At 34.7% G+C, this 24,097-nt stretch overlaps 1 protein-coding gene across 1 annotated transcript; it reads right to left on the bottom strand.

Annotated features, from left to right (window-relative positions):
- Positions 1-2,265: 2,265 nt before the first annotated feature.
- On the bottom strand, positions 2,266-6,114 carry LOC127899630 (wall-associated receptor kinase 2-like). The gene is made up of 3 exons (XM_052433086.1): positions 5,187-6,114; positions 4,920-5,084; positions 2,266-3,931 (listed from the first exon to the last, which is right to left on the bottom strand). The coding sequence occupies exons 1-3, from the start codon at positions 6,031-6,033 to the stop codon at positions 2,709-2,711; spliced, it is 2,235 nt and encodes a 744-aa protein (XP_052289046.1). The 5' UTR covers positions 6,034-6,114; the 3' UTR covers positions 2,266-2,708.
- Positions 6,115-24,097: the final 17,983 nt, after the last annotated feature.

Raw genomic sequence — 24,097 nt, 5'->3', positions numbered from 1 at the left:
ATGGACTCAAGTTGTGAATAAAATTTGATTAATATAGGGGTTGTTTTGAAGCCACCAAATTACCTATTAAATTTATTTTTGAAAATGATTTTTAATGATTAAAAATACTTCTAAATTAAATTATAATTATAGATCCTAAAATATAGTTTAAAAAAAAAAAGAACTTTTACTCTTTAAATCTATCTTTGCATTCAACATATTTTTATTAAATTCTAATAAATTAGAAATATTTTTATTAACTGGACAAGTGGGTAACAAAGCTGATGGTTTAATCTTTATCGGCACTTGGTGGTGGGCCACGATCAGGGAGAGATGTTGTTGACAGCCATTATGTGGGCTTGTCGTACGGACTTGTTCTACATTTTGTTTCTGAAAGTAAACTAGTACAGTGTTGTAGTTCAACAACTGTTCTTTCAAGATGAAGAAAAGGAAAAACTGAGGAGGCTTGAGCTGTATCATTCGTTCAATAATTATGAATATTCAATTATATTCTCTGCAATTTCGTTTTCGGTCAGTTACAATACAATTTGTAACCATAAATTTATGACAACGATTTCCATAGCCAATGTCGTCAGAACAAACATCAGCTGATCCGGTATTAATCACAATGACATTCGACTTCCTTTTAAAAAATATAATGGGTTTAATACATAAAAATATTTTTATTATATAAATTGGGTTTATTAAGGATATATTGAGTATTTGGGTGGGGTAATCAATTAAAATTTTAAATTTTAAATGTTGAAGATGAATTTATTTAATAAATGAAGTTAATGAGTAGTTTAGTGGGTTCAACCCATTATATAATTATAACAAAAAAAATTAAATTATTATTTTATTTTTGAATAAAATAAAAATAGTTCATTCGAATGAAACAAAATTTTCGTAGCTTTAAAATATATATATATATATATATATATATATATATTTTGTAAAAGGAAATTATGTCAATTTTAAATTAAAATAAACTAATTACTATGGTATGATGTTCCCACAGGATCAATGATGAGGGAGATGAAATATGGCTCTTTACTCTTCATGAAATTTGAGTGATCTTAAGTATTTCTTTTGTTAATTGTTTAATGTCAAATTTTCTCTGTGTAGATAGATCATTTTGTCTTTAGAGAAACGACTGAATCTTGAACAATGCGAGTGAAATCTATAAATTGCTAGGTTTGTAGGATCCATATATATCAGATGACAAAATCAAGTGCGGTACCATGCATGTTAGGGGAATATGTATACAATTTTAATGTGCGAGTGTTATATCATCTATATATCATGTCATATTAGAACAAGTTAAGTGTTGGATGAGATGAATTAGATGTTCGATAAAATATCTCTGTGATAAGCCTCAGCTAGAACCTCAATATCACCTCCAGCAAGCATTGACCGGGCAGCATGTGATGATTGGGAAGTGCCAAAAAATAGAGCTATTTACACCTCAACACGTGTCTCATAAAAATCGGTTAAATTAAATAACCAATATATTTTATTTTGATCAGGATTAAAGATCAATATAGATTGATTCTAGACGACAAATCAATATAGATTGATAACGAATATAAATTATATTTAGTCTCATATTAAAGGTCAATCTTAAAGGTCTGGAGAAATCAAATATCAATCAATTCAGAAAATGTTCGTAAGTAACAGCACTTGATTACTAATAAAACCACGTACTATGAACTCTCAAGTACGGGCAAAAACAGTTACCAAATCTAACAGTCCAAATCAAACTAAGAAAAAGAATGGTGAGGATTCAAATTTGAAATACATTTTCCTACCAATCTTTCATCTCTCAATCTATAAATAAGAGCCAAAAATCAAGAAATGATCTTTTGGACAATTTTTAGAGCAAGCTAGATCAAAACAATATAATATTTAAAAAAATTATCATCCATCAAACACTCACTTTATCGTCGAAGTGTCTTTTACAGGCACACGTTCAAGTTCTACCAAAGAAATTATACGAAAAATGTGAATTATTTCTAAAATTTTCAAAGGATTTAGGAATGAATTTTTACTTATTATACATCGAGTTATCTTGCATTGAAGGCTATGAAACCTTCATGACTCAACGTGTAACTCAGCATATTCAAGAAAGCTCTGGATAGCTCAATGGATAAGCATAAGGAACCATATAAGACAAACGCGTATTATCCTTTGTAAAGCATACTGAATCATGACCATTAGATTAGCGCTATAGCTGCAAATGTACTCATCATCTTTAATTAATAATAAATTCAAGATTTAAATTTAAAAGATTTTTCCTTATTCTCATATTCGATCGTGTTTATAAATGGACTGGACAGAAGTTATGCATCATAGATTCACATGCAGAATGCCGTGTCGCCAGCTCCTCTTTCTTTTGTATGCTCTGCTTCTGATATGTCAAACTGTGAGGTCTTCTGTTTCTTCAGTTTCACCCCCTAATTGCAATGTTCTTCTTAGGATAAAAATCTTGCTTCTCTACGATCTTTGAATCTTTTAATTGCCAGGTTTGTGGCAACACTTGATGATCTATCGGAATAAGCCTTTATTTTTATTTCTCAATTGACTACTCTGGGACTGGCCTAACTAGCGTTCACCCCAATTGCATTGTCCAATGAAAATAGTAGAATATATTGCAAAAGTCTCACAATTTTATTTATGAAATGAAAATATATTAAAACGTACAAGACAACTCTTTTCAATCACTGCTCGTTTCAAAGTAAAGGTCTTGCGTCAATGGAAAAAGCAGGTCCTGCATCGATGGAAAAAGCAGCACTATTGTTTAGAATTGACGTCCCCATAGAAACTAAATCACTTTCTAAATAATGTTCACTTATGTCACCGTTTACACAATCAATCACTCCACAATTCTGCTGCAAAATGGAAGCTCCAATTGACGCTCTAATCCCCCCCAATTCAAATGCCACTTCTTTCATTGTAGGTCTGTTCTTCCCGTTCAAGTTCAAGCATCTTTTTGCAAGTGTAGCAACAGTCATGATCTCTTCTCTCTCAGCTTCCTTAAGAACTAGAGCATCAAGGACTTCAAACAAACGGTTTTCATTCATTGCTTGGAGAAAATAACCCACTAAACTTCTATCTTCGTCAATGTTGATTGCACGAATAGGTTTTTGACCAGTTAAAATCTCAACAAGAACTACACCAAAACTATATACATCACTCTTTTCAGTAAATTGACTTGACTGAAAATACTCTGGATCTACATATCCAAAAGTTCCTTGTACTTTTGTGGTCAAATGAGTTTGATCAACCGTTATAGATCTTGAAGTTCCAAAATCCGAAACTTTGGCTCGATATTTATCGTCCAAAAGTATGTTTGCAGACTTGATGTCTCGACGATAAATAGAAATAGAAGCAGCTGAATGCAAATAGAAAAGAGCACCTGAAACTTCTACAGCAATGCGTAAAAGCAATTCCCATGTAATTGGAAACTCCTCGATGTGGTTATGTATGTTTTGATAGAGAGTTCCATTTGGAACAAATTCATAGACTAAAAGAGGAAGTTCTGTCTCCAAACAACATCCCAATAACTTAACAATATTTCTGTGGTTGATTTGAGATAAAATTACCACCTCATTGATGAACTGCTCAACATTATTCTCATCTACTAATTTGGATTTTTTGACGGCCACAATTCTACCATCTGCCAACATTCCTTTATACACAGTGCCTTGTCCTCCTTGACCCAAGATTCGATTGGCATTATAGTTATCAGTGGCCTTTTCTAAATCCTTTGAAGTAAACAATTTTGTTTTCTCAACACTGCTTTTGTTTGAAGACAGTTCTTGTTGCAATAACAAACCACCATTTCTTTTAAAGAACTTCTGCTTAGACTTGATTTCCCTCCTCTTTTTTGTGAACTTATACAATCCCCATATTCCAACGATTAGAAACAAGAGTCCAAGCCCACCACTGCAACCTGCTCCTCTCCAGGACAAGGATAATTAGTTAGCTCACCGTCCTGATCATTCATCACATGGAACTATGTAATAGAAAAGGTCATAATATAATGTGTATATCATTTGGGTATCTTGGTCTTCCTAAGTTAAATCATTAATAACTTACATTAACTTAAAATTAGTTGTTTAATCAAAAATAGAGTTTAACTTAAAATAGTCGTTTAATCAATAATAGAGTTCGTTGTAAAACTCTTGGGGCATTTTTGGGAAATTAATTTTAAGTCAATAAGTTGTATATAAATAATGTAACATAGCGATGTCTTGATGTTTCATCTAGAAATTTATATCCCGACGATATAAATTTGGATCATCCTGAATTTCAATAATCGAAATTATTGGGATTTATTTTGGTTAAACACAGTCCATTCTTGGGATCAAATTTAAAATACCCAGGTTATGTCCCGAGTCTGGTATAGGGAAAAGTCGCCCTGGTCTTGATCCTGTAAGCCAAAACTCATAGTCCAACCGGGATCTTCAAATTCCTATTGGTACCTCCACATACTACACCTTGACACTATACAACACATCTCTCAGTAATGATATTCATAAAAATTTAGACATACTTAAATACAAAAGATTTTGCCCACCCTACCATAAAATGAATAAATAAATATTTAATTACCACCATATGGCTTTTGAATTCTGTATGACTTCGACAAACTTAAGAGGTGTGCTAAAAATATTCTATTATTAACACCTGATTTTTGTTTCGTTTAGTCTAAAATATATTATTCTTTTAAGACCTTAGGCAAGGTATATGAAAAGGAAACAATAAACATTTTTTTTTGTTTAAGTATTTTATTCTCTTAAAAGCGTCATCAAGCACAATTGGATTTCCCGATGTCTATTAGAAAAAATTATTTTAGAGAATATTACGGGGCAGCAAATTATGTCAAAAGGTTCTCAAACATGCAACAAAATGTATTAGAAGGTGCTTTGACTGCTTACCTAGAGCGACCTTAATCAAATTTTTTTGATTGGGTATACAACCTCCTCCATCTCTTCTTCCGTCTCCACGAAACCCCTTGGGGCAGCGACATGTGTAATTTCCTGCTGTGTTATCACATATGTGCGTGCAGTTATTGAGGCTCGGGTCTTCGAATTCATTAACATCTGCAATTAAATAATTGTTTTAAATATTAATTAATTAAAAATGATTTTAAAAATTAAAAAATGAACATCCGCACGTGAGTGAGAATGATTAAAGATTTATACCTCGGCAACCATCAGAGAGGTACGGATTGCCTTCGTAACCTTTGTTGCATTTGCAATGATAGCCGGAAGAAGTAGTGGTGTTATCCTTGGATTTATCGCAGGATGCATTTGGTCCACATATTTTTGCTTCTTCACATGTTTCAATTGTGGTTATTTCCCAATCAAGCACTATAGGAAAATCGTCTGGTATGCCATCGAAGGCAAGATAATTGGAGGTGAAATGGAACTGGCTTTGATCAACAACAAACGCATAAGTGCATGGATTGAATGATGACACGTTGGTGTGATTTTTAAAGCTCCCTCTAGGAATCTCAATCTGGCAACATCCAGTACCGATGCAGGACCCGTTGGTGACAAAGTCAAAGCTGTCGCACATGGACATGCAACCGGCTCTGTATCTGTTCTCACCTAAGTAGCCGCGAACGTAAGCGTAACTGTCACAGCCAATGACTACAAACCTGTTTTCTGTGTTAGAGACGGTGAATTTGGACAAAGTGATGGTAGGCAAGTTGCTGTCTACCGAATATCCCTTAGCATTGTAGCAGTCTTTCGCGGTGTATTGCAGGACATTCAAGTGACCGTCGATGGATATGTTGACAACTTCGATGCTTGACTTTGTTAAAAATGGTTTGGGGGGCTTGAAAGTGTCGTTACAAGTGATGAGAAATTCTTCGTTCAGAAAACAACCAGGCCTCGTACCGAATGGATACGAGATCTCGACGTCTCCACAACGATTGGGGCAGTCAGGCTTGGCTTGAGCATGGGCAGCAGCTGTAGTACTTGCTCCAGAAGTACTGCAGCGGCAGCCCATTGCCAGTAGTAGCAGCAGCACTAGCACCACCAGCATAATAAGTCAGATAGGCATTTTGAGGAATCCCAAAATTATTTCTAGGTATCTAGCCAGTTTGCTTTATAGGAAAGATCATTAGGTATTAATTTGGATTTTATAATGATAGAGGATTTCGGCTGCTATAGTTTACTTTGAAAATTCTTAAAACGCGTTCTTAAATAATGTTTCGTATTCATTAACTATAATTTAAAAGTTAAAAGGAGATAATCAAGCAGGTTAACTCCCATGAAGAGAGTTGTGATGAGGGTCTTATAGTTCTCTTCATAAAACTTAATCACGACCACGTGGCTCTTCTGACTAAAATTTTAAAAAATATAATATTAAAGTATTTATTAAATATGTACAAATTATAAATTAAAAGTTGAGTTAATTTATTTTTACATTTATATAATAAAAAATTATAATTTATTAATTATTCTTATATTTAAAAATTATATTTATTATATATTATTAATTTTTATTTTATAAATATAATTTTTTCCATAATAATTATAATTTAAAAGATGCTACAAAACTCAATTCCAATCAATGCCTCCAGAGAGTATCAAAATAAGCGCACCGTCAAACACTCAAAACCAATAAATGGATTTGGTCTACTCATGATGAGTCAGTCAATGAAGTCTTCGTGCTTTGTCCAAACATTTTATTTTTCCAACAGTAACAACAATAAAACTAACCCATCAATGAACCCCACCCGTCATCTCTCAAATGGATCGATCAGTTCCTAGTCCGGGGTCCCACATAAATTTATTTAATTGTTTTGACAAATTGAAGGAACAATTTTCTCCAGAAAATTATTAGTTTGTTAAGTAAGCAAAAAAGAATCCAAATATTGTTCGAAGACATCTACATTAACAAATATGATAAAGAATCTTAATGGTGACACAATGGTAATCAAAATAACCATAAAATTGTGCAGCATTAATTTTTTACTTAACATTAAAATACTATGTAATTTTATAATTATTTTATCACCATTATATCAAATATTTCGATTCAAGTATCAATACTCCCGTATACTTATTTTATTCTCTAAAAAAAACCTTATTTGGAGAGTATTTTAATTTTTCTTACGATTTTGTTTTATTACTTATATATTTTAAGTAAATACGTTTCTTAACATACAAATTAATATTAATTGCAAGCCCACGTGACAGAGGAGTTCACCTGCTATAGTTTACTTTGAAAAATCTGACGATGTAGTCTTAAGTACTATTTGGTATTCATCAAATTAGATAGTTGTATCTTAAAAGTTACAAAAGATAATCAGATGTTGTCAGCTCTCATAAATAAAGCTATATTGTAAGTCTTATAATTCTTTTCACAAGAGTTAGCCACGTGGGATTGACTCTCCTAATAAAAATTTTAAAAGGTACAATATTAAAGAATTTAGTAAACACTTATAATTATAAATTGAAAGTTAAGTTAATTTACTTCTACATTTGAACAATTAAAAACTTGTAATATATTAATCATTTTTGTCATGTTATTATTTAAAAATTATATTTATTATATATTATAAATTTTTATTTTATAGATATATATTTTTATAATAACTATAATTTAAAAAATATATAAAAAAAAACTCAATTCCAATAAGTGCCTCCGGAGAGTATCAAAATAAGCGCACCGTCAAAACACTTAAGCCCAATAATAATGCATCTGGTCTACTCATAAAGAGTCAGTCAATGAGTCTTTGTACATTGTCTAAACGTTTTATTTTTCCAATAATAACAATGATGAAACTAACAGATCAACGAACCCCACCCTACGTCTCTCAAATGGATCGATCAATTCCTAGTCCCAAGTCCCACATAAATTCATTTAATTGTTTTGACAAATTCAAGGAGCAATTTACTCAAAAGAATTCTTAGTTTTTTTTTTAATACTGTTATACAGGACTTTTACTGATATGACATCAGATATTATAATTAATATTTATAAACAGACTCTATAATTAAGATCTTCGTCATGGCATGTACTCCTCAAAAGAGCTGCCCAAATTCTTTAAACCCTCTCAAATATTCGAGAGCTGTCTACTCCACTCACATTTCGTGAGGGATTTCGTGAGGGATAGACTGACTCCACTCAATTATTTGATAATTGAGGGAGGATTGTAAATAACCCTCATAAATATTTTTATGAAGGCTCGAACTCTTACACTCAACATTGTAAGTGTAAGGGCTCTTCCACTGAACCAAATGCCCATCGGTGAATTCTTAGTTGTTAAGTAAGCAAAAAAGAATCTAAATACTGTTCGAAGACATTTACGCCTGGCCGCCTGCGTTTGGGGCAGCAGCTGCAATTATTCTAGGAGAACATTCCCTAGAATGTAGGGATGCAGAGTAGCTGCGCTGCCCCCAAACGCTTTCTACATTAAGAAATATGATAAAGAATATTAACGGTGACACCATGGTAATAAAAATAACCATAAAACTGTGCAGCATTAATTTTTTACTTAACATTATAATATTATATAATTTTATAAGTATTTTATCACCATTGGATCAAATATTTCAATTCAAGTATCAATGCTTCTGTATACTGGTTTTATTCTCTCAAAAAAAGAAAAAAAATTTGGGGGGAGTATTTTAATTTTTTCTAAGGATTTTTTTATTACTTATATATTTTTAGTAAATACAATTCTTAATATACAAACTAATATTATAAAAAAAAAAAAAGGAACTTGCTCGGAGATTTTTACCCCACGTGAAACCCGAAACCAATGTAAATTTTGCGTGGGGTTGGCTCAAACAAAGTACAAAGAGTAATGTTACTTGCATACAAAATTACAAGTAATCGCCAAAAATTAAATAAATAAATTCATTTACTTTATTAATTATCTTTATGTAAAAGTATCGTCGTGTGTAACTTTATGTACGAGTGCCGTTTTTTAATTGGCTTAAAGAGACAAAATGCAAATGAACCAGTAGATGGGAGTCTTTTCCTTAGGAGTTTTCTGTGGAAGACAAATAAGGATGAGAGATTGAATAGAGTTGCCATGACTCTTTGAAGTCACTCTCAGTGGGTGGTTTTGAAACTCTAAAGTCTTTTGTTTCTGGAGTTCTTCTAGTGGGAGCGCTGGTCCAGGGTCATTAACATCATTAGTTTTTATAGATCATTAAAGTAGTTTTTTCAGTAAAATGGATTCTGAGGAGTTAATAAAGAGGTGCAGAGCCATAAAGCTAAGTGATGAGGAGGAAGGAAGAGTAACCTTCAGAAGCAAAATGAAAGCCCAAGGGGAAAAAATAGTCGCGGGCTGTTTGATTGGGAAGGTGATTCACACAAGGGGAGTTAGTATTGAAGGCTTAAAGGCTGTGATGCAGAGGGTGTGGAAAACTTCACGTGAGGTTAAAATTGAAAGTTTGGGAGAAAATGTTTTTATGTTCAAGTTCGGGTCTGAGATGGATAAAAGAAGCATTTTGGTGGGAGGTCCGTGGCATTTTGATAGAGCTCTAATTATTTTAAAGGAGCCTGCTGGAATCGGAGATGTAAAAAAGCAGGATTTCAGCCATGCATCTTTCTGGGTTCAAATCCATGATGTCCCTATCATGTGCATGTATAAAGAGATGGCAAATGAGCTAGGTGTGGTGATTGGAAAGGTGGAAGAAATAGAAACTGATGCTGCGGGGGAATGTTTTGGAGAATTTTTGAGGCTGAGAATCTCAGTAGACATTACTAAGCCATTAAAAAAGATTATAGAGTTGGAACAGGAAGGGGATGACGAGGATGATATTCCTATGAGAGTAATGTATGAACGATTGCCGGATTTTTGTTTTTGTTGCGGGAGAATTGGGCATCAATACAGAGAATGTACACACTACAAATCTCAATCCAAAGATAAAATGGCTTACGGGCCATGGCTCAAGGCTACCTCCATAGCCGAGAGATTCAAACAGAACAGACGAAGAGATAAGTGGGAGTCGGAAGCTAGCAAAGGCCACACAAGTTCTTCAACGCCAATGAAAGATCCAAGGCGAAGCAGCGCAGAAAATGGAAGATGCAGGGTGGGTGAAATGGGGAGTGCTGAAGAAGAAAACCGGATCCATCAAGATTCGGGCATGGATAGTTCGGAGGGGGAAATGAGTGAGATTCAGAAAGGGAGTCAGAAGCAATCAATGCAAGGGTTGACAGGACGCAAAGAGCTAGAGGATAGCTGTACGGGGAACAAAAACCTAGTAGTCAATAATACAGTGCATTGGGATGAGACCATGGAAGCAAAATCAAAAGGCGGGAAGGGGAAATTTTTAAGCAAAAAACCTGACACAGCAGTGGTGGGGGGCTTGAAAAATGCGGGAATAATTGAGCGGGAAGATGAGGATTTGAGGAAGATTTCAGCTGAGATGGATTGCCAAAAGACAAAGGGGCTGCAACCAATAATAGAATTAGAAGCTGAAGATTTGGAAAACGGGCCCAGGGGAGGAAAAACAAAAATCAGAAAAAAGAAATGGAAATACCAGGCCCGAAACAAAGAAGAAAAAAGGGGGTTTGATGAAGGGATTATAAGAGTAAAGAGGCCCAGCAGCACCATAGACTGGGAAAGCCCAAATCCAAAAAAGAGCAAATTAAACAGCCCGGGTAATATCATTTTATCACCGCGGATTCAGAATCTAGCTGGTGCAGCAACAAAACTGAACTTCGAAAAGGATAGGGAGAATGTATGGGAGGAGATCCAAAATGTCACAAATGAAACATCGGTGGTGGCTGGGAGCCAGCACCGCCGACAGCCATGAAACTACTAAGTTGGAACGTTCGAGGGCTGGGCAAAGACCGAATGTTCCGAGAAGCCCAGCAACTCTTGCAAGAATATAGACCTCAGATTTGTTTTCTTTGCGAAACAAAAATGACGGCTAGACAAATGCAAGGGAAAGCTAGTAAGCTACAGTTCCAGAATTGTTTTGCAGTGGATAGAGAGGGATTGGGAGGTGGGTTGGCAATGTGTTGGACGGAAGACATTAATGTGGAAATCAAATCTTTTAGTAAACACCATGTGGATGCTGTGGTTCATAGCGAGGAGGGTAGATTCTGGCGATGTACTGGAATTTACGGCCACCCTGAAACAGATCAAAAAAAGCATACATGGGAGCTTTTAAGAAGGTTAGCTGGTTTATCTTCACTTCCTTGGCTATGTTTCGGGGACTTTAATGAGGTTCTGAATTTAAATGAAAAATTAGGAGGTAGAGATAGAAGAGCAAATCTGGTGAATGATTTCAGGGAAGCATTAAAAGATTGTGACCTAACGGATTTGGGAAGTACCGGGTATCCATTCACGTGGTCAAATAGAAGGTTCGGGGTGAATACTATAGAAGAGAGGTTGGACAGATTTTTAGGAAATAGTAGCTGGAGAGAAAGTTTCCAAGAGAAGACAGCCCAAAATTTAATTTCTTGGAGCTCCGATCATAGCCCTATAATGATGGAGGTCCTGGAGAAAGGTAGGGGAAACAGATACTCTAGGAAAACTTTTCATAGAACCCACTATGAAGACATGTGGAGTACATATGAAAAGTGCAAGGAAATTGTTAAGAATGAATGGATGGAGGGAATCAGCTGGAAGGGTGGAAATTCGGCTGAAATTTTCAAAAGGATTTCTAAGGAGTCTTTGGCGAATTTGAGGATTTGGAGTAGAGAGGAATTTGATGGAAGGAAAAGGAAGTTACAGCAGCTAAAAAAGAAGCTAAAAGACTTAAAAAATGGCTTTCGCCATCTAGACAGTGGAGAGGAGATTAGGAGAATAGAAATGGAGATAGACAACATTCTCTTGGATGAGGAAGTTTATTGGAAACAAAGGTCAAGGGCAGATTGGCTGAAGGAGGGGGACAAAAATACAAGTTTCTTTCACTCAAAGGCCTCTACAAGAAAGAACAAAAACAAGATTAGTGGCTTGGAAGATGAAAGCGGAAAATGGACAGAGAGTGAGGAAGAAGTGGAACGTCTGTTTTGTGAATACTTTTCAAAAATTTTCAGCTCAATAAATCCTTCTCGAGAGCAAATGGATGCAGCTGCAGAGGAATTGCCAGCAAAGGTTACAGAGGAGATGGGAAACTACTTGGACCAGCCTTTCACGGAAGAAGAAGTTACAGATGCGCTAGCCCAAATGTGCCCCACAAAAGCACCAGGCCCGGATGGACTCCCAGCCGCGTTTTTCCAGAAGCATTGGAGCTCAGTGAAGGAGGGGGTGGTTACAACTTGTCTGCATGTCTTAAACGAGGGAGGTAACCTTGCACCTTTAAACTATACCTACATTGCTTTGATTCCGAAAGTAAATAAGCCAAAAAAAGTGACTGAGTTTAGGCCTATTAGTCTTTGTAACGTAATATATAGAATCATTGCAAAAACAATGGCAAATAGGCTTAAACAGATTTTAAATGATATCATCTCCCCCACCCAAAGTGCTTTTGTTCCCGGTAGACTCATTACGGATAATCTTGTTATTGGATATGAGTGTTTGAATAAAATAAGACAGAGTAGGAGTAAAAAAAGGGGGCTGGTTGCTTTAAAGCTTGACATTAGTAAAGCATATGATAGAATAGAATGGAATTTCGTAAAGCACACAATGCAAAAGTTGGGGTTTTCTAGAAAATGGGTAAGCTTGGTAATGAATTGCATATCTACAGCTAGTTTTTCAGTTCTAATTAATAGAGTGTCGAAAGGGCTGATCACCCCTCAAAGAGGTTTAAGGCAGGGATGTCCTCTCTCGCCTTATATTTTCATTATGTGTGCGGAGGTGCTCTCAAACTTGTTGGTTCAGGCAGAAAATCGAAGTCTCATCCAAGGGCTGAAGTTTAACAGGAGTTTATCAGTTACACATCTCTTATTTGCTGATGATAGTTTGGTGTTTGCAAGGGCGTCCAGCAATGATTGTAGAATCTTAAAGGGCATTTTTGATAGTTATGCAGCAGCTTCGGGACAGGTCTTCAACTTTGAAAAATCGTCTATGTTATTTAGCTCAGGTACAAGTCAGATTCAAAAGGAGGAATTCAAGAATATTTTTAGGTTGAATGTTGTAACAAAACATGAAAGATACCTTGGCCTTCCATCTATGGTGGGGAGAAGGAAAATCAGCTTCTTTAATGAGATAAAGTTAAGGGTTTTAAGCAAGCTTTCCAGCTGGCAAAGCAAGAAATTTTCCTGTGGGGGCAAAGAAGTGTTAATCAAAGCTGTTGTACAAGCAATCCCAGCCTATGCAATGAGTGTTTTCAAAATTCCTCAAGGCCTTTGTGAGGATATAGAGAAAGCCATTTCAAGATTCTGGTGGGGATCCTCTGATACTCACAGAAGCATACATTGGGCTAGATGGGAAAGACTAAGTCATGCCAAGATACGAGGGGGACTAGGCTTCAGAGAATTTTCATGTTTCAACCAAGCCCTCATTGCAAAGCAGGGGTGGAGAATCTTGCATAATCCCGAGTCTTTAATGGCACAGATTTTGAAGGCAAAATACTTCAAGCACTCTAGCTTTATGGAAGCAAAGCTGGGGTCCAATCCATCTTATGTGTGGAGGAGTATTCTGTGGGGTAGGCAAGTGTTGCATAAAGGCTTAAGATGGAGGATAGGAGATGGGAAGCAAGTAAAAATTTCTGGAGACAATTGGGTAAAAAATTTTGAGATCCCTAGAGCAAACCCACACCCCAGCTTATCAATGGAGGCTGTGGTGGCTGAGTTAATTGATGGAAGCAACAAGTGGAGGGAAGACTTGATTGGGCAGTCTTTTTCAAAGGAAACTGCTGAACGAATATTGAGAACTCCACTGCCAAAAACTCCAAGACCAGATAAGCTGGTATGGCACTTTGATAAACATGGAATCTACTCGGTTAAAAGTGGGTACCAGTTGGCTGTGAAGTTAAAATCCCCAGATAGGCCAAGTTGCTCAGACATATCCAAAACAATGTGGAAGGTTATCTGGGTCAATGACATTCCAGAGAAGGTAAAGATTTTTATGTGGAGGGCTGCTCAAAATGTGCTACCAATGGTGGAAAATCTATGGAAGAGGAAAATTGTGGGGGATCCAGTGTGTCAGAGATGCTGTAGGATGAGCGAAGATGTGTTCCATGCTCTGGTGGGGTGTAGTTTTGCGCGAAAAGTTTGGAAGATGACAGATTTTTATGAAGAGATTAAGGGGATGGCTCATCAGGATATGTTAAGTGTGCTGCAAGAGTTAGTAATGAAGAGGGGGAAGAAAGACATGGAACAAATAATTGCAGTTTGCTGGGTAATATGGCACTCGAGGAATTGTTTTGTTTTTGAAGGAAAGATGGAAGATCCTCTGTATTCAGCTACAAGAGCAGAAGCCGTTGTGGAGTCATATAGGAGGATAAATCCTGGAAAAAATATTGCTTTGGCTGGGCAGCAGCAAAATGGGCAGCAAGTTTGGAAGCCCCCTCCACCTGGCTGTTTCAAAGTAAATGTAGATGCGGCTACAAATTTATCTAAGCAAAGGGGAGGGATTGGAGCTGTGGTCAGAGATTCCAGAGGAGATTGTGTAGCTGCAGCAGCTCAGAGAACTACCCTTAAAGGCAATGTTGCAGACATGGAGGCTGAAGCTGTGCTACTAGGCATCCAAGTAGCGAGGAAAGCAAAATGTGCCCATTTTGTTATTGAATCAGACTCTAAAGAAGTTGTGGAGCTTGTTCTGAAAAGGAAGAGGAGCTTAGTTGAAATATCATGGAACATAGAAGAAATTCAGGAATGTTTAAAAGGGCAGAACACGGCATCTATTCTTTATGTGCCAAGAAGGTGTAATGTCAGGGCGCATAACTTGGCAAAAGTTGCTTTAGATTGTGTAGACCCTATCCTATGGATAGGAAATTGCCCAGTTCCCGCTGGAGATATGTTTCTTCAGCTTTAATCTATGGAAAGGTTTACTTTCTTTCAAAAAAAAAAAAAAGAGACAAAATGCAAAATTTAGGTGCGTTTCGCGTTTCACATGGTTGTCATAGGAAGACCATCACACATAATCAAAATAATATTCGAAAACATCTAGTTCCATAATATTTATCGGTTTAGTTATATTACAGTTTTTATATCTATTACAAATTTTTTCTGCTTCTGAGTCGACACATTTATTCTCTTTCTTATTTGATAATTCTCCTCAAATAATTGAAACAATTATTAATTTCCTTGTTTCAATTTCTTCCACGTCTCATAGTTACAATTGCGGTGGGAAGTAACCACTCAATAAGTGATGGTGCATGACTGATGTTTTTATTTTTTATTTTTTCTTCTCCCTCCTTTAGTTACTTTTTCATTTTTGGATTTTTCTTTGTTCTCTTTATTTTATATGCTAGAGATTTATTGTTACAGTATGTTATGTACTATCACCCAAAAAAAAAAATTCATATTGAACTTATTTCTATAAGTATTGTTAATTGTCGTGAAAACAAAATTTTGGTTTAAGAGAGTCAAACTAAATAAACTGCAAATTTCATAAAGTCACAATAAAATCCATAAATATAAGTGTCAAACGTAAGCTTTTTTTAATTAAATGGCTAAATTTCGATTAGGACTCCCAAGATTTTCCAAAAATTCTTACTGAGAAAATTTTATCCAGACATCATCAAAATGGGATCAAGATTCTCTCATAATCTGATCATGTCCTAGGTAAATAATGCAATTGTTAATTAGTAGTTAACAAATAAAAAAAATAAAAGAAGTTGAATCTTACCCGTATACTACTATTAAAAAAAGTTGAATCATGTCCTAAATAAATAATACAATTATTAATTAGTAGTTAATAAATAAAAAAATTAAAAAAAGTTAAATCTTAACCGTATATTATTACTAAAAGAAACATGGAAAAAAAATCTTGAAAAACTCATAAAAAAACTCAAATCGGTAAAGGATCATTTCCATCAAAATGATGTGTGGGTCCCATACTTTTACTTCTCCCCCACAAATACCAATTCTTAGCTATAAATCATTGTTATTATTATTATTATTTAATTGGAGAAGAAATTTCTCACGTGCTTCCTCTGAATGTTCAGTCACCTAATTAATGCAGTTCTTTAAGGTTGTCTGAAGCGAACCACAAAAAGATATTGTCTCCAAGACTCCATGAATTGGCAATACCATATGCTACTGGGCTTGCATGGAAAATGGTATCTTATAGTATTTTATAGTATGAATTGGCGGTCCTGTATGCTAGAGATTCGTTACCATATATAGTATTTTAGTCGAATTTTGCAAATGAAAAACAAACAAAATCACAAAGAAGCTTTGTACCTCGGCAAGACGGCAACCCAGCCAGAGAGGTACAAGTGGATTCCCCTCATTAGCTCTTGTTGCTTTTGGCAAAATGATACATTGACGATTGACCCCCAACAAACTCAACAATTAAATGCATTTACTCATGAAGACTTAAGGACACTGCGACAATTGACGCACGCCACTCCACACGTTAACAAAGTGGAATCTTATCATTCAATTATACCGAGTTTCAGCTTTATTTTATCTAGTTGATCTTCATATTCGGCTATAAATAATAACATTTTGTTATATTCCAATTATTTTCTTTATTTTATTATTATTATATCTTTGTTTTTATTTTTATTTTTATTCTTTGTTTTGGGAAATTCTGAAAAGAATTTTATCAAGTTGATCTTAAAATATAAGAAAAGTGATTATACCTTAAACCTCGACAAAATTCTAATAAAAGCACTCCCGAAACGACGTTAAATAAAAAGAATTAAACTTATCTAAAATAATATCGTTTTGAGTTTATTATTTCTATCAAAATATTGTTAGGATTTAGTCCCATATTGATTCTCTTGTTTTATTTACTTACTTGACGGCCATAATGGAAAAAGAGAAAAAATGAGTCACGTAGCTAGCCTTCTTATAACTAGCGAGAAAATAATGGTTGACCGTCGACCTCAAGTCATCGCTTAGTTTCTACTTGATTAATTTCCAACTTCGATACTTGACTTCATTAAAAATGGTTTGGGTGGGTTGTAATGAGTTTCGTTACCAGTTATAAGAAAGACTTTGTTCAGAAAACAACCCGGCCTTGTACCGAATGGATACGGGATCTCGACATCTCCACAACGGTGGGGGCAGCGGGCTTGGTTTGAGCATGAGCAGCAGCTGCACTTGCTCATAGCAGTACTAGCAGCAGCGCCACCAGCTTTATTATTATAAGTCGGAAAGGCATTTCAAGATTACTTGATTAATTGGCCAGCATTACCACAAGGGTTTCTAGCTAGCTATTTTTCTCTATAGGAAAATTAATTCACTACAAACCGATAATTTTTAAAGCATTAGATATAATAATGAAGGAAAAATAACTTGAATTTTGGGATGAGATAATATATGATAGAGGCGTACTTCGTCAGTTTATTAGTTAACGCGGTCTTAGAAAACGTGCATACCGTCAAACAAACTCACTCTCAATAATTTGAATGCATTTATTCATAAAGATTTTAAGACCCGTTAGACACATCGGTCTAAGTCCAGAAGAAGGTCTTTCATACACATGGAAGATTGCATTTTGTTTATTCATTACATATATGTTATCATGAATAGTTGAAGATTACATATGACAAATTAAGAATGAATGGGAAAGTGGGTAATTTTTAAAAACCTCCCCTAAGGTTTGGGCTTGTTACAAGTAGATGGCGAGAATTTATTTATTTGTAAAAAACCTCCTACCGTCAGTTAACTTTAACATTGACCGTTAGTTGACTATGCAAAGACAATATTACCCTTAACAACAGTTTGTAGACGGAAATAACTAAAAAAAAAATTAAAATTGTTGGCTATTTTACCCTCTTTAAATTATTGATATTTTCTTAAAGTTCTTACAAGAAAGATAAAATTAAAAATTTGAAAAATTCTCTTTAAATTATTGATATTTTCTTAAAGTTCCTACAAAAAAGATAAAATTAAAAACTTGAAAATGAAATAGTTATAATCTTTACCTATGATAGTGTAAATCTTTAGAATTGACAAGGATAAAATTGTCAAAAAATAAGGTTTGTGCTATTCGCGCCAACAATTTTAATTTTTTTTTTAGTTATTTTTGTCTACAAAATGTTGTTAAGGGTAATATTGTCTTTGCATAGTCAACTAACGGTCAATGTTAAAGTTAACTGACGGTAGGGAATTTTTTATAAATAAATAAATTCTCGCCATCTACTTGCAACAAGTCCAAACCTCAGGAGAGATTTTTAAAAATTACCCATGGGAAAGCAGCAGTACTTCAGAAACACCCTCGACTTTTCCCTAGTCCACACGTTAACAAAATGGATATCTTATCTTTATGTGTAAGGACGTTTGAACTTTATTTTTGTTGATGCGAGATTCTGGTTGTCCTCGTTCTACGATCAAGGTCTCTGCTCGATCAACTTCACCACGACCAGGATCTCTCCTCGTAAAGCTTCTTCTCCAGAGATTCCTGCGCACACAGACAGGTCAGAGTACGCCGGTTGTTTTCCCGGCGCAAACCCTCCGACGCTCAAGTCAGATATGAAGGTTCGGGGAACGCTTGCCACAAATCTTATGGCTGTTAGGTTGTTTTCTCTCTTTTAGAATTGCTTTTATCTCTCTTCTAATCTCAAAATCGCTAACCCTTTTACCTTCGTTGGCTACCTTTTTATAGGCTTCCTCTGAATCCCAGTTTTCCGCAGTCTACGCCCGTTATCCTCCCACCTCTCGAACGTGGATTCCCCATTTCCGTAGTCGTGGGTGGTTGCGTGGCCTTCGTGCCTAGATTCTCGGGCTGGAGAGCATGCCTCGCCAACTGTCGTTGACCGGGTCTCCTTGAATCAACCCTTAGCAAGAATACAGCAGGAATGGCTTTATGCTTCTTATAGGAAATTGGCCTCGCGGATGACATGCTCGTGGATGAGCAGGATATTCCTGTCCCTGTTCCCCTGCTACCTGGCTCTTACAGGACACACCTGCTCGCAGACTTCTGCCACCAAACATCTGCTCATCACGTCTGGTCTCGTAGAAGTATTTCCCTCAAACAATTTTATCAAGTTGAATTTCATTTTTGTCTATGAATGGTAAGAGTTTTGTTCATATTCCAATTATTTTCAAAAGTTTTACGAAGTTCCTATTAAGATGTTTCATTTACTTGACGCACACGATTGGAAAAAAAGAAAAGAGAAAAAGAAAAATGATATAAGAGAGTAGAAAGTTAATGGAATCTTCGTCTGTCGAGAAAATAATTGTCAGCCTCAGGTCATCAATCAATCCTATGCCTCACGCCAGGATTAGTTCAAACAAATAGCAATATTATTTCCACATAATAAATTCATTCGCTTTATTAATTGTCTTTGCGCAAAAACATACTCATGTGCAATTTTATGTATGGATGCCATTTTTTGACTTGGCTTACAGAGACAAAACGCAAAATGTGGATGCCCTTTTCATTCGAACAGAGGTTGATTTGGTTGTTTTGGCTGGTTGATCACGCTTAATGAAAGCCGGTGGCTCTGAGACAGCAAACAAGGATCAATTTTCTACAGAGAAATTATTAATTGTTGAGTAAGCAGAAAAGAATTCAAAGACTATGAGAAGGCATATGGGAGTTTATTTTTTCATTTCTGAAAGGGAGATTTCATGTTTCATTCCTCATATATGTCATATTTATCATTTCTATTTTTATTAAATTTGTAATTACTTATTTCATCCCTCCAGTTGAGAGATAACAAGATTTATTGTAAAAATAAGGGCAAAACAATCATTCAAAATGTGATATTTTAAAAACTAAATTAATATCTGACACAACTTACTAAGATTAAAAAATAAAAAATGCAAATGCTCTCATCTTTTCTTTAATTTTGGTGCCAAACTATTTAGAAATGTCATAAAATTCTCTGAGGATGGGTAGAATAGTAAATGAATAAAAAAATGTCAACTTTATATGTTCTCTCTTAATTGGAAGAATGAAGCAAATAATTAAACATATAGTAGGGATGTAAGTAGTAAATATAACATCTGTTAGAGATGAAATATGTATTCTCTCTTCTTAAAAACAGTTAAATTCATTTGGAGGGGACAGTGGCTCGTTTTTTTTTTTTTATTTATCACTTAGATCTTTCCAAAACTTTAATATCGTATGTAATTCCGAACATTAAATTGTTAAAAGAAAACATTTAGGGTTCAAAGAGAAAATTGAGTTTTAACAGAAAAATTGATATAAGAAAAAAAAAACAGCATTGTTTGCAAATTAAAATCGATTACACAAACATAGTATGTCATTGGTTTTAGCAACAACGTCTTTGTTGTAATTTATTCTATTAACAGAGTGGGATTATACAAATGATTAGGAGAAAGTAGATTCAAATTGTGAATCCTATTCAACATAAAAGTCTATTATAACATTTAATAAATTTGAAGAATGTAGAACCAAGATGAGTTGTTAAAATTTATTAATTTGAATCATTCAATCCAGCAATGCAAGATGTTAGCGTCCACTATAATGTATGAGGTTGAGATTTTTTTTTTTAAATTATGATTGTAACATTTAATATCTTGTCAATTCATTTAGTTTTTTCTTTTAATGAAAATAACCCTTATATAGCTGAAAACATCAAGTTACAGTAGTTCAGCTACATCAAGTTACAGTAAATCATTCGCTGCGTTGCAATTTTCAAATCCATATTTGACTTATAATTTCTTTCTATTTCTGAGATGATACATTTATTCTTCAGCTTGATAATTTTCCTCAAATAATTGAAACAATTATTAATTTCTTTATTTTAATTTCTTCCACCATCTCGTTGGCTACAATTGCGATTGGAAGTAACCACCCAATAAGTGACGATGGCGAGTGACCGATGTTTCTATTTGTTTTTTCTTCTTCTCCCTTTTTCCTTGCTTCTTTTTTTTTTTGTGCTATAAGATTTTATTTTTATCTTTTGTTTTCACTCTTTATTTTATATGCTAGATATTCATTGTTATAGTATGCTATGTAACTCTAACAGAAAATAGCTACCCACTGTTCGTATTGAGCTTATTTCCGTAAGTACTGTTGATTGTGGTGAAGCCAAAATTTTGGTTTAACATAATTGAAATAAATAAACTACAAATTTGATGTGCTCATAATCAGTGGCAGTGCCAGAAAGTTAATTTAGGGGGGCTAAATTTAAATAATAATATAGTTCAAAAAAGTCAACAAGTAACAAATACTAAATTAAAAAATTCATTAATATATTTAATTCAATACATTTATAACTGACCTCGACTTGTTTTCATATGTTAAAAAAAATTAAAGAACAACCTTATCATCAAGAATACAAAATAAATCTTTTTTTATATATACAACAATAATATCACTCAATCATTGATCTCTTATATGATTTCATAGATGATTTTTCACAAAATTCATAGCCAAAAATGCTTTTTTGACTATAGTGATGAGAACTAGTAAAAACAATAAATGAATTAATGAATATAATTTATCCTTTTTAGTATCAACTATTTTTCTTGTTAGCTTATCAATTCCTTTCAAATTTCAAAAATTTGTTATCAGAACTCACTTCTATAATGTAAATATTAAGTTGAATTTTAAGTGTTATAAGACTCATTAAAGAAAAATCATTGGAATAAACTCAATGACGTGAAATAGTTTCTTTTTTTTTTTTGTGTGTGTGATGAGAGTTAGGGCCGGAGAAACTTCAAAATACAATGTTTCTTTGTGGGTTGGAAGTATAAAAATAAATACTTAATAAATTGTTTATTTTTTAATTTTAACATGGACTTTCTTAGTAAATTAAATTCAAAATGAGACAAATACCTAACTAAATTTGTAAATTTTAAAAAGTCAAGGGGGGGCACTCCAATGTGGCGCCGCCAGTGCTCATAATATAAAATCTAAAAATATAAGGGTCAAAATGATGGCGTAAATTATTGATATACTTCCCACTCTAATTTCATTTTTTTTTTAATTTTGTTTATCTATATATATTTTTTAATTAAGTTATTTTATTGGACACGGTACAAATTGAAGCATGACGTAAATGGTTTAAATCCAAAAGGATTCTTTTAATTTGAGTTGGTAAATGAAAAAGAATCGTACGTTTGTTTGGATAATCAATTTTCTCCAAAGAATAAGCAAAAAAGAACTCGAATACCGTGAGATGACTTTTACAGAATGGAAGTTTTTCATCAATGTGGCCAGTGGAATCCACCCCTGAAAATTGGCTAAAGATACAGCCACGGATTCATTGAAAAAGATTGCTGGCTTGGGGCCTATAATCAAGAATGCTGATGGAGAGATTATGGCGGCAATTAAACAAGCTCTTGAAGCATTGTAGAGTTCAAACGAAATGGTTGCCGCCAAAACTACTTCTTTGAGGCATTTCGTCGAACAGTATGACAGAACCATCAAACACCTTCATTTTTTAACTAATAACAAAAGCTATGCTTCCAGAAACCGCATCCTTTTAAATTAGCACTTGGCCTCGCTATAAGTACATCGATGTATGAAAATAATGTTCTGACCTGCATGTTACAAGCTAATTAAATAAGAAAAATCACAAAGAACACTTATACATAGAGACAGTTCTTTTTTTTTTTACCGTGCAAGTAGTACGTATTCATGTTACGTAATCTGTATTCCTTAACAATACAACAGCTTAACTTCTAAGAGAAATGCAGGTCACACAAACAATGCTTGCACTACCAATCATCTCCCATCATCAAATGGCATCAGTCCAGATGGTTCTTGCACGCCATCTCTCTCCCGTTTCAGAGATGGGTTGTTGATCTCAGACATGGATTTGAACCTATGCAGGCAGCTGAAAGACAAGTGGGGATTCCGAATGACTGCTCGTTATGAATTATACGCAGAAATGCTGGCAAATTATTCGAAGGCAGATTATGAGCCACAGGTCATATCCGATCCCTTGTTACATAAGAAGTCTCCTTAAGTTCCCAATCATACGATCATTTAGAACCTGTAACCATTTCAAGTGCATAAACACAATCATACTCCGAACATAGTCTATTCAAAAAAGATTTATGCTACACTACAACCTCATATATACAAGCTACGATGGTCAGTGAAATTCTAAAAAAATGAGCTCTGTTATTTCTGGCAACACATTGGGAACCTAAAACCAGCTAGCAATTAACCACAGCCCACTGAACAAGGGCAATGACAAGGAGAATTTTCTTCTCAGGCTCTCCCTTTAACACGTGTAGGATAACATACTATTGAGTAAGAAAGAAATTACCTCAAAGATGGAATTTTGGAGATCCATTATCCTACAGCAAATGCCACTGCATGAAATGTCAAATATCAGAAGAACCAATTAAAGACCCTCTTGGATAGAATCTGACTTTGGTTGATTGCAAGAGGGCTACCAATGCACAATGAGGTACCATAGCAACAAATGACATCACAGGTCGAATAAAAATCACAACTGTTTTTGCATAAGCATTTGAGTCGAAGGCCACGAGCCACTGAACTAAAACAACCTGCAAAGTGACACCAAAAATTTCAAACATCAGGTGATGACCCAAAAGGAATGAACCAATTCAAGCATATCTTTCTGTCCTCCTAAAGCACTCATTACCTGGAATATTGACCTGGACAAGGAAACACCATCAACTGGCACAACAGAAGCAATAAGAAGGCCTATTAAAACAAGGGTTACGAGAACTTTCTAGCCACAGTCTTCAAGTAGCTTTCTCAGGACAATCAACATAGACAAATGCCATCGTGGTGTCAATTTCAGACAAGGAGCTTCCCCAAGTTCTCCATTTAAGATTCATAAGCACCAACAACAGTTCTAGAATTATGGGGTGTGGAATTGACAAATTACAAATAGTTATCCCTGTGAAAAAACAAAGTAAAGCAAAACGTACCCATAGATTAAATTTTCACGAGGGGGAAAGATAAACTAAAATAGATCAAAAAATGTGCAATATAAGCACTGTGAATACTAAAAATTAACCAAAGAGGAGTCTACAAAAGTTCCAGAAAAATTTCATCATCCGGCAGGTTACATAAAAACTGGCCCAAATAAAAGAATAATAACAATCAAGGCCATCCATGCGTACAAAGTAAAATGTTAAAGTTTCTACTCAGGTTCATTTGATTCTTTTCACATGT

Source organism: Citrus sinensis, chromosome 9 (assembly GCF_022201045.2).
Source record: "Citrus sinensis cultivar Valencia sweet orange chromosome 9, DVS_A1.0, whole genome shotgun sequence".
In the NCBI taxonomy this organism is placed as follows: domain Eukaryota; kingdom Viridiplantae; phylum Streptophyta; class Magnoliopsida; order Sapindales; family Rutaceae; genus Citrus; species Citrus sinensis.
Note: the sequence above shows the minus strand (reverse complement) of the source record. Positions and strands in the feature narration are given on the sequence as shown.

Excerpts from the sequence above, each read along its gene's own strand:
- LOC127899630 (XM_052433086.1), bottom strand. The coding sequence starts at position 6,033 with ATGCTGGTGGTGCTAGTGCTGCTGCTACTACTGGCAATGGGCTGCCGC. Across the intron at positions 5,085-5,186 it reads CCTCTCTGATGGTTGCCGAG|ATGTTAATGAATTCGAAGAC; the intron begins GTATAAATCTTT and ends ATTTAATTGCAG. Across the intron at positions 3,932-4,919 it reads TTTGATTAAGGTCGCTCTAG|GTTGCAGTGGTGGGCTTGGA; the intron begins GTAAGCAGTCAA and ends GGAGAGGAGCAG.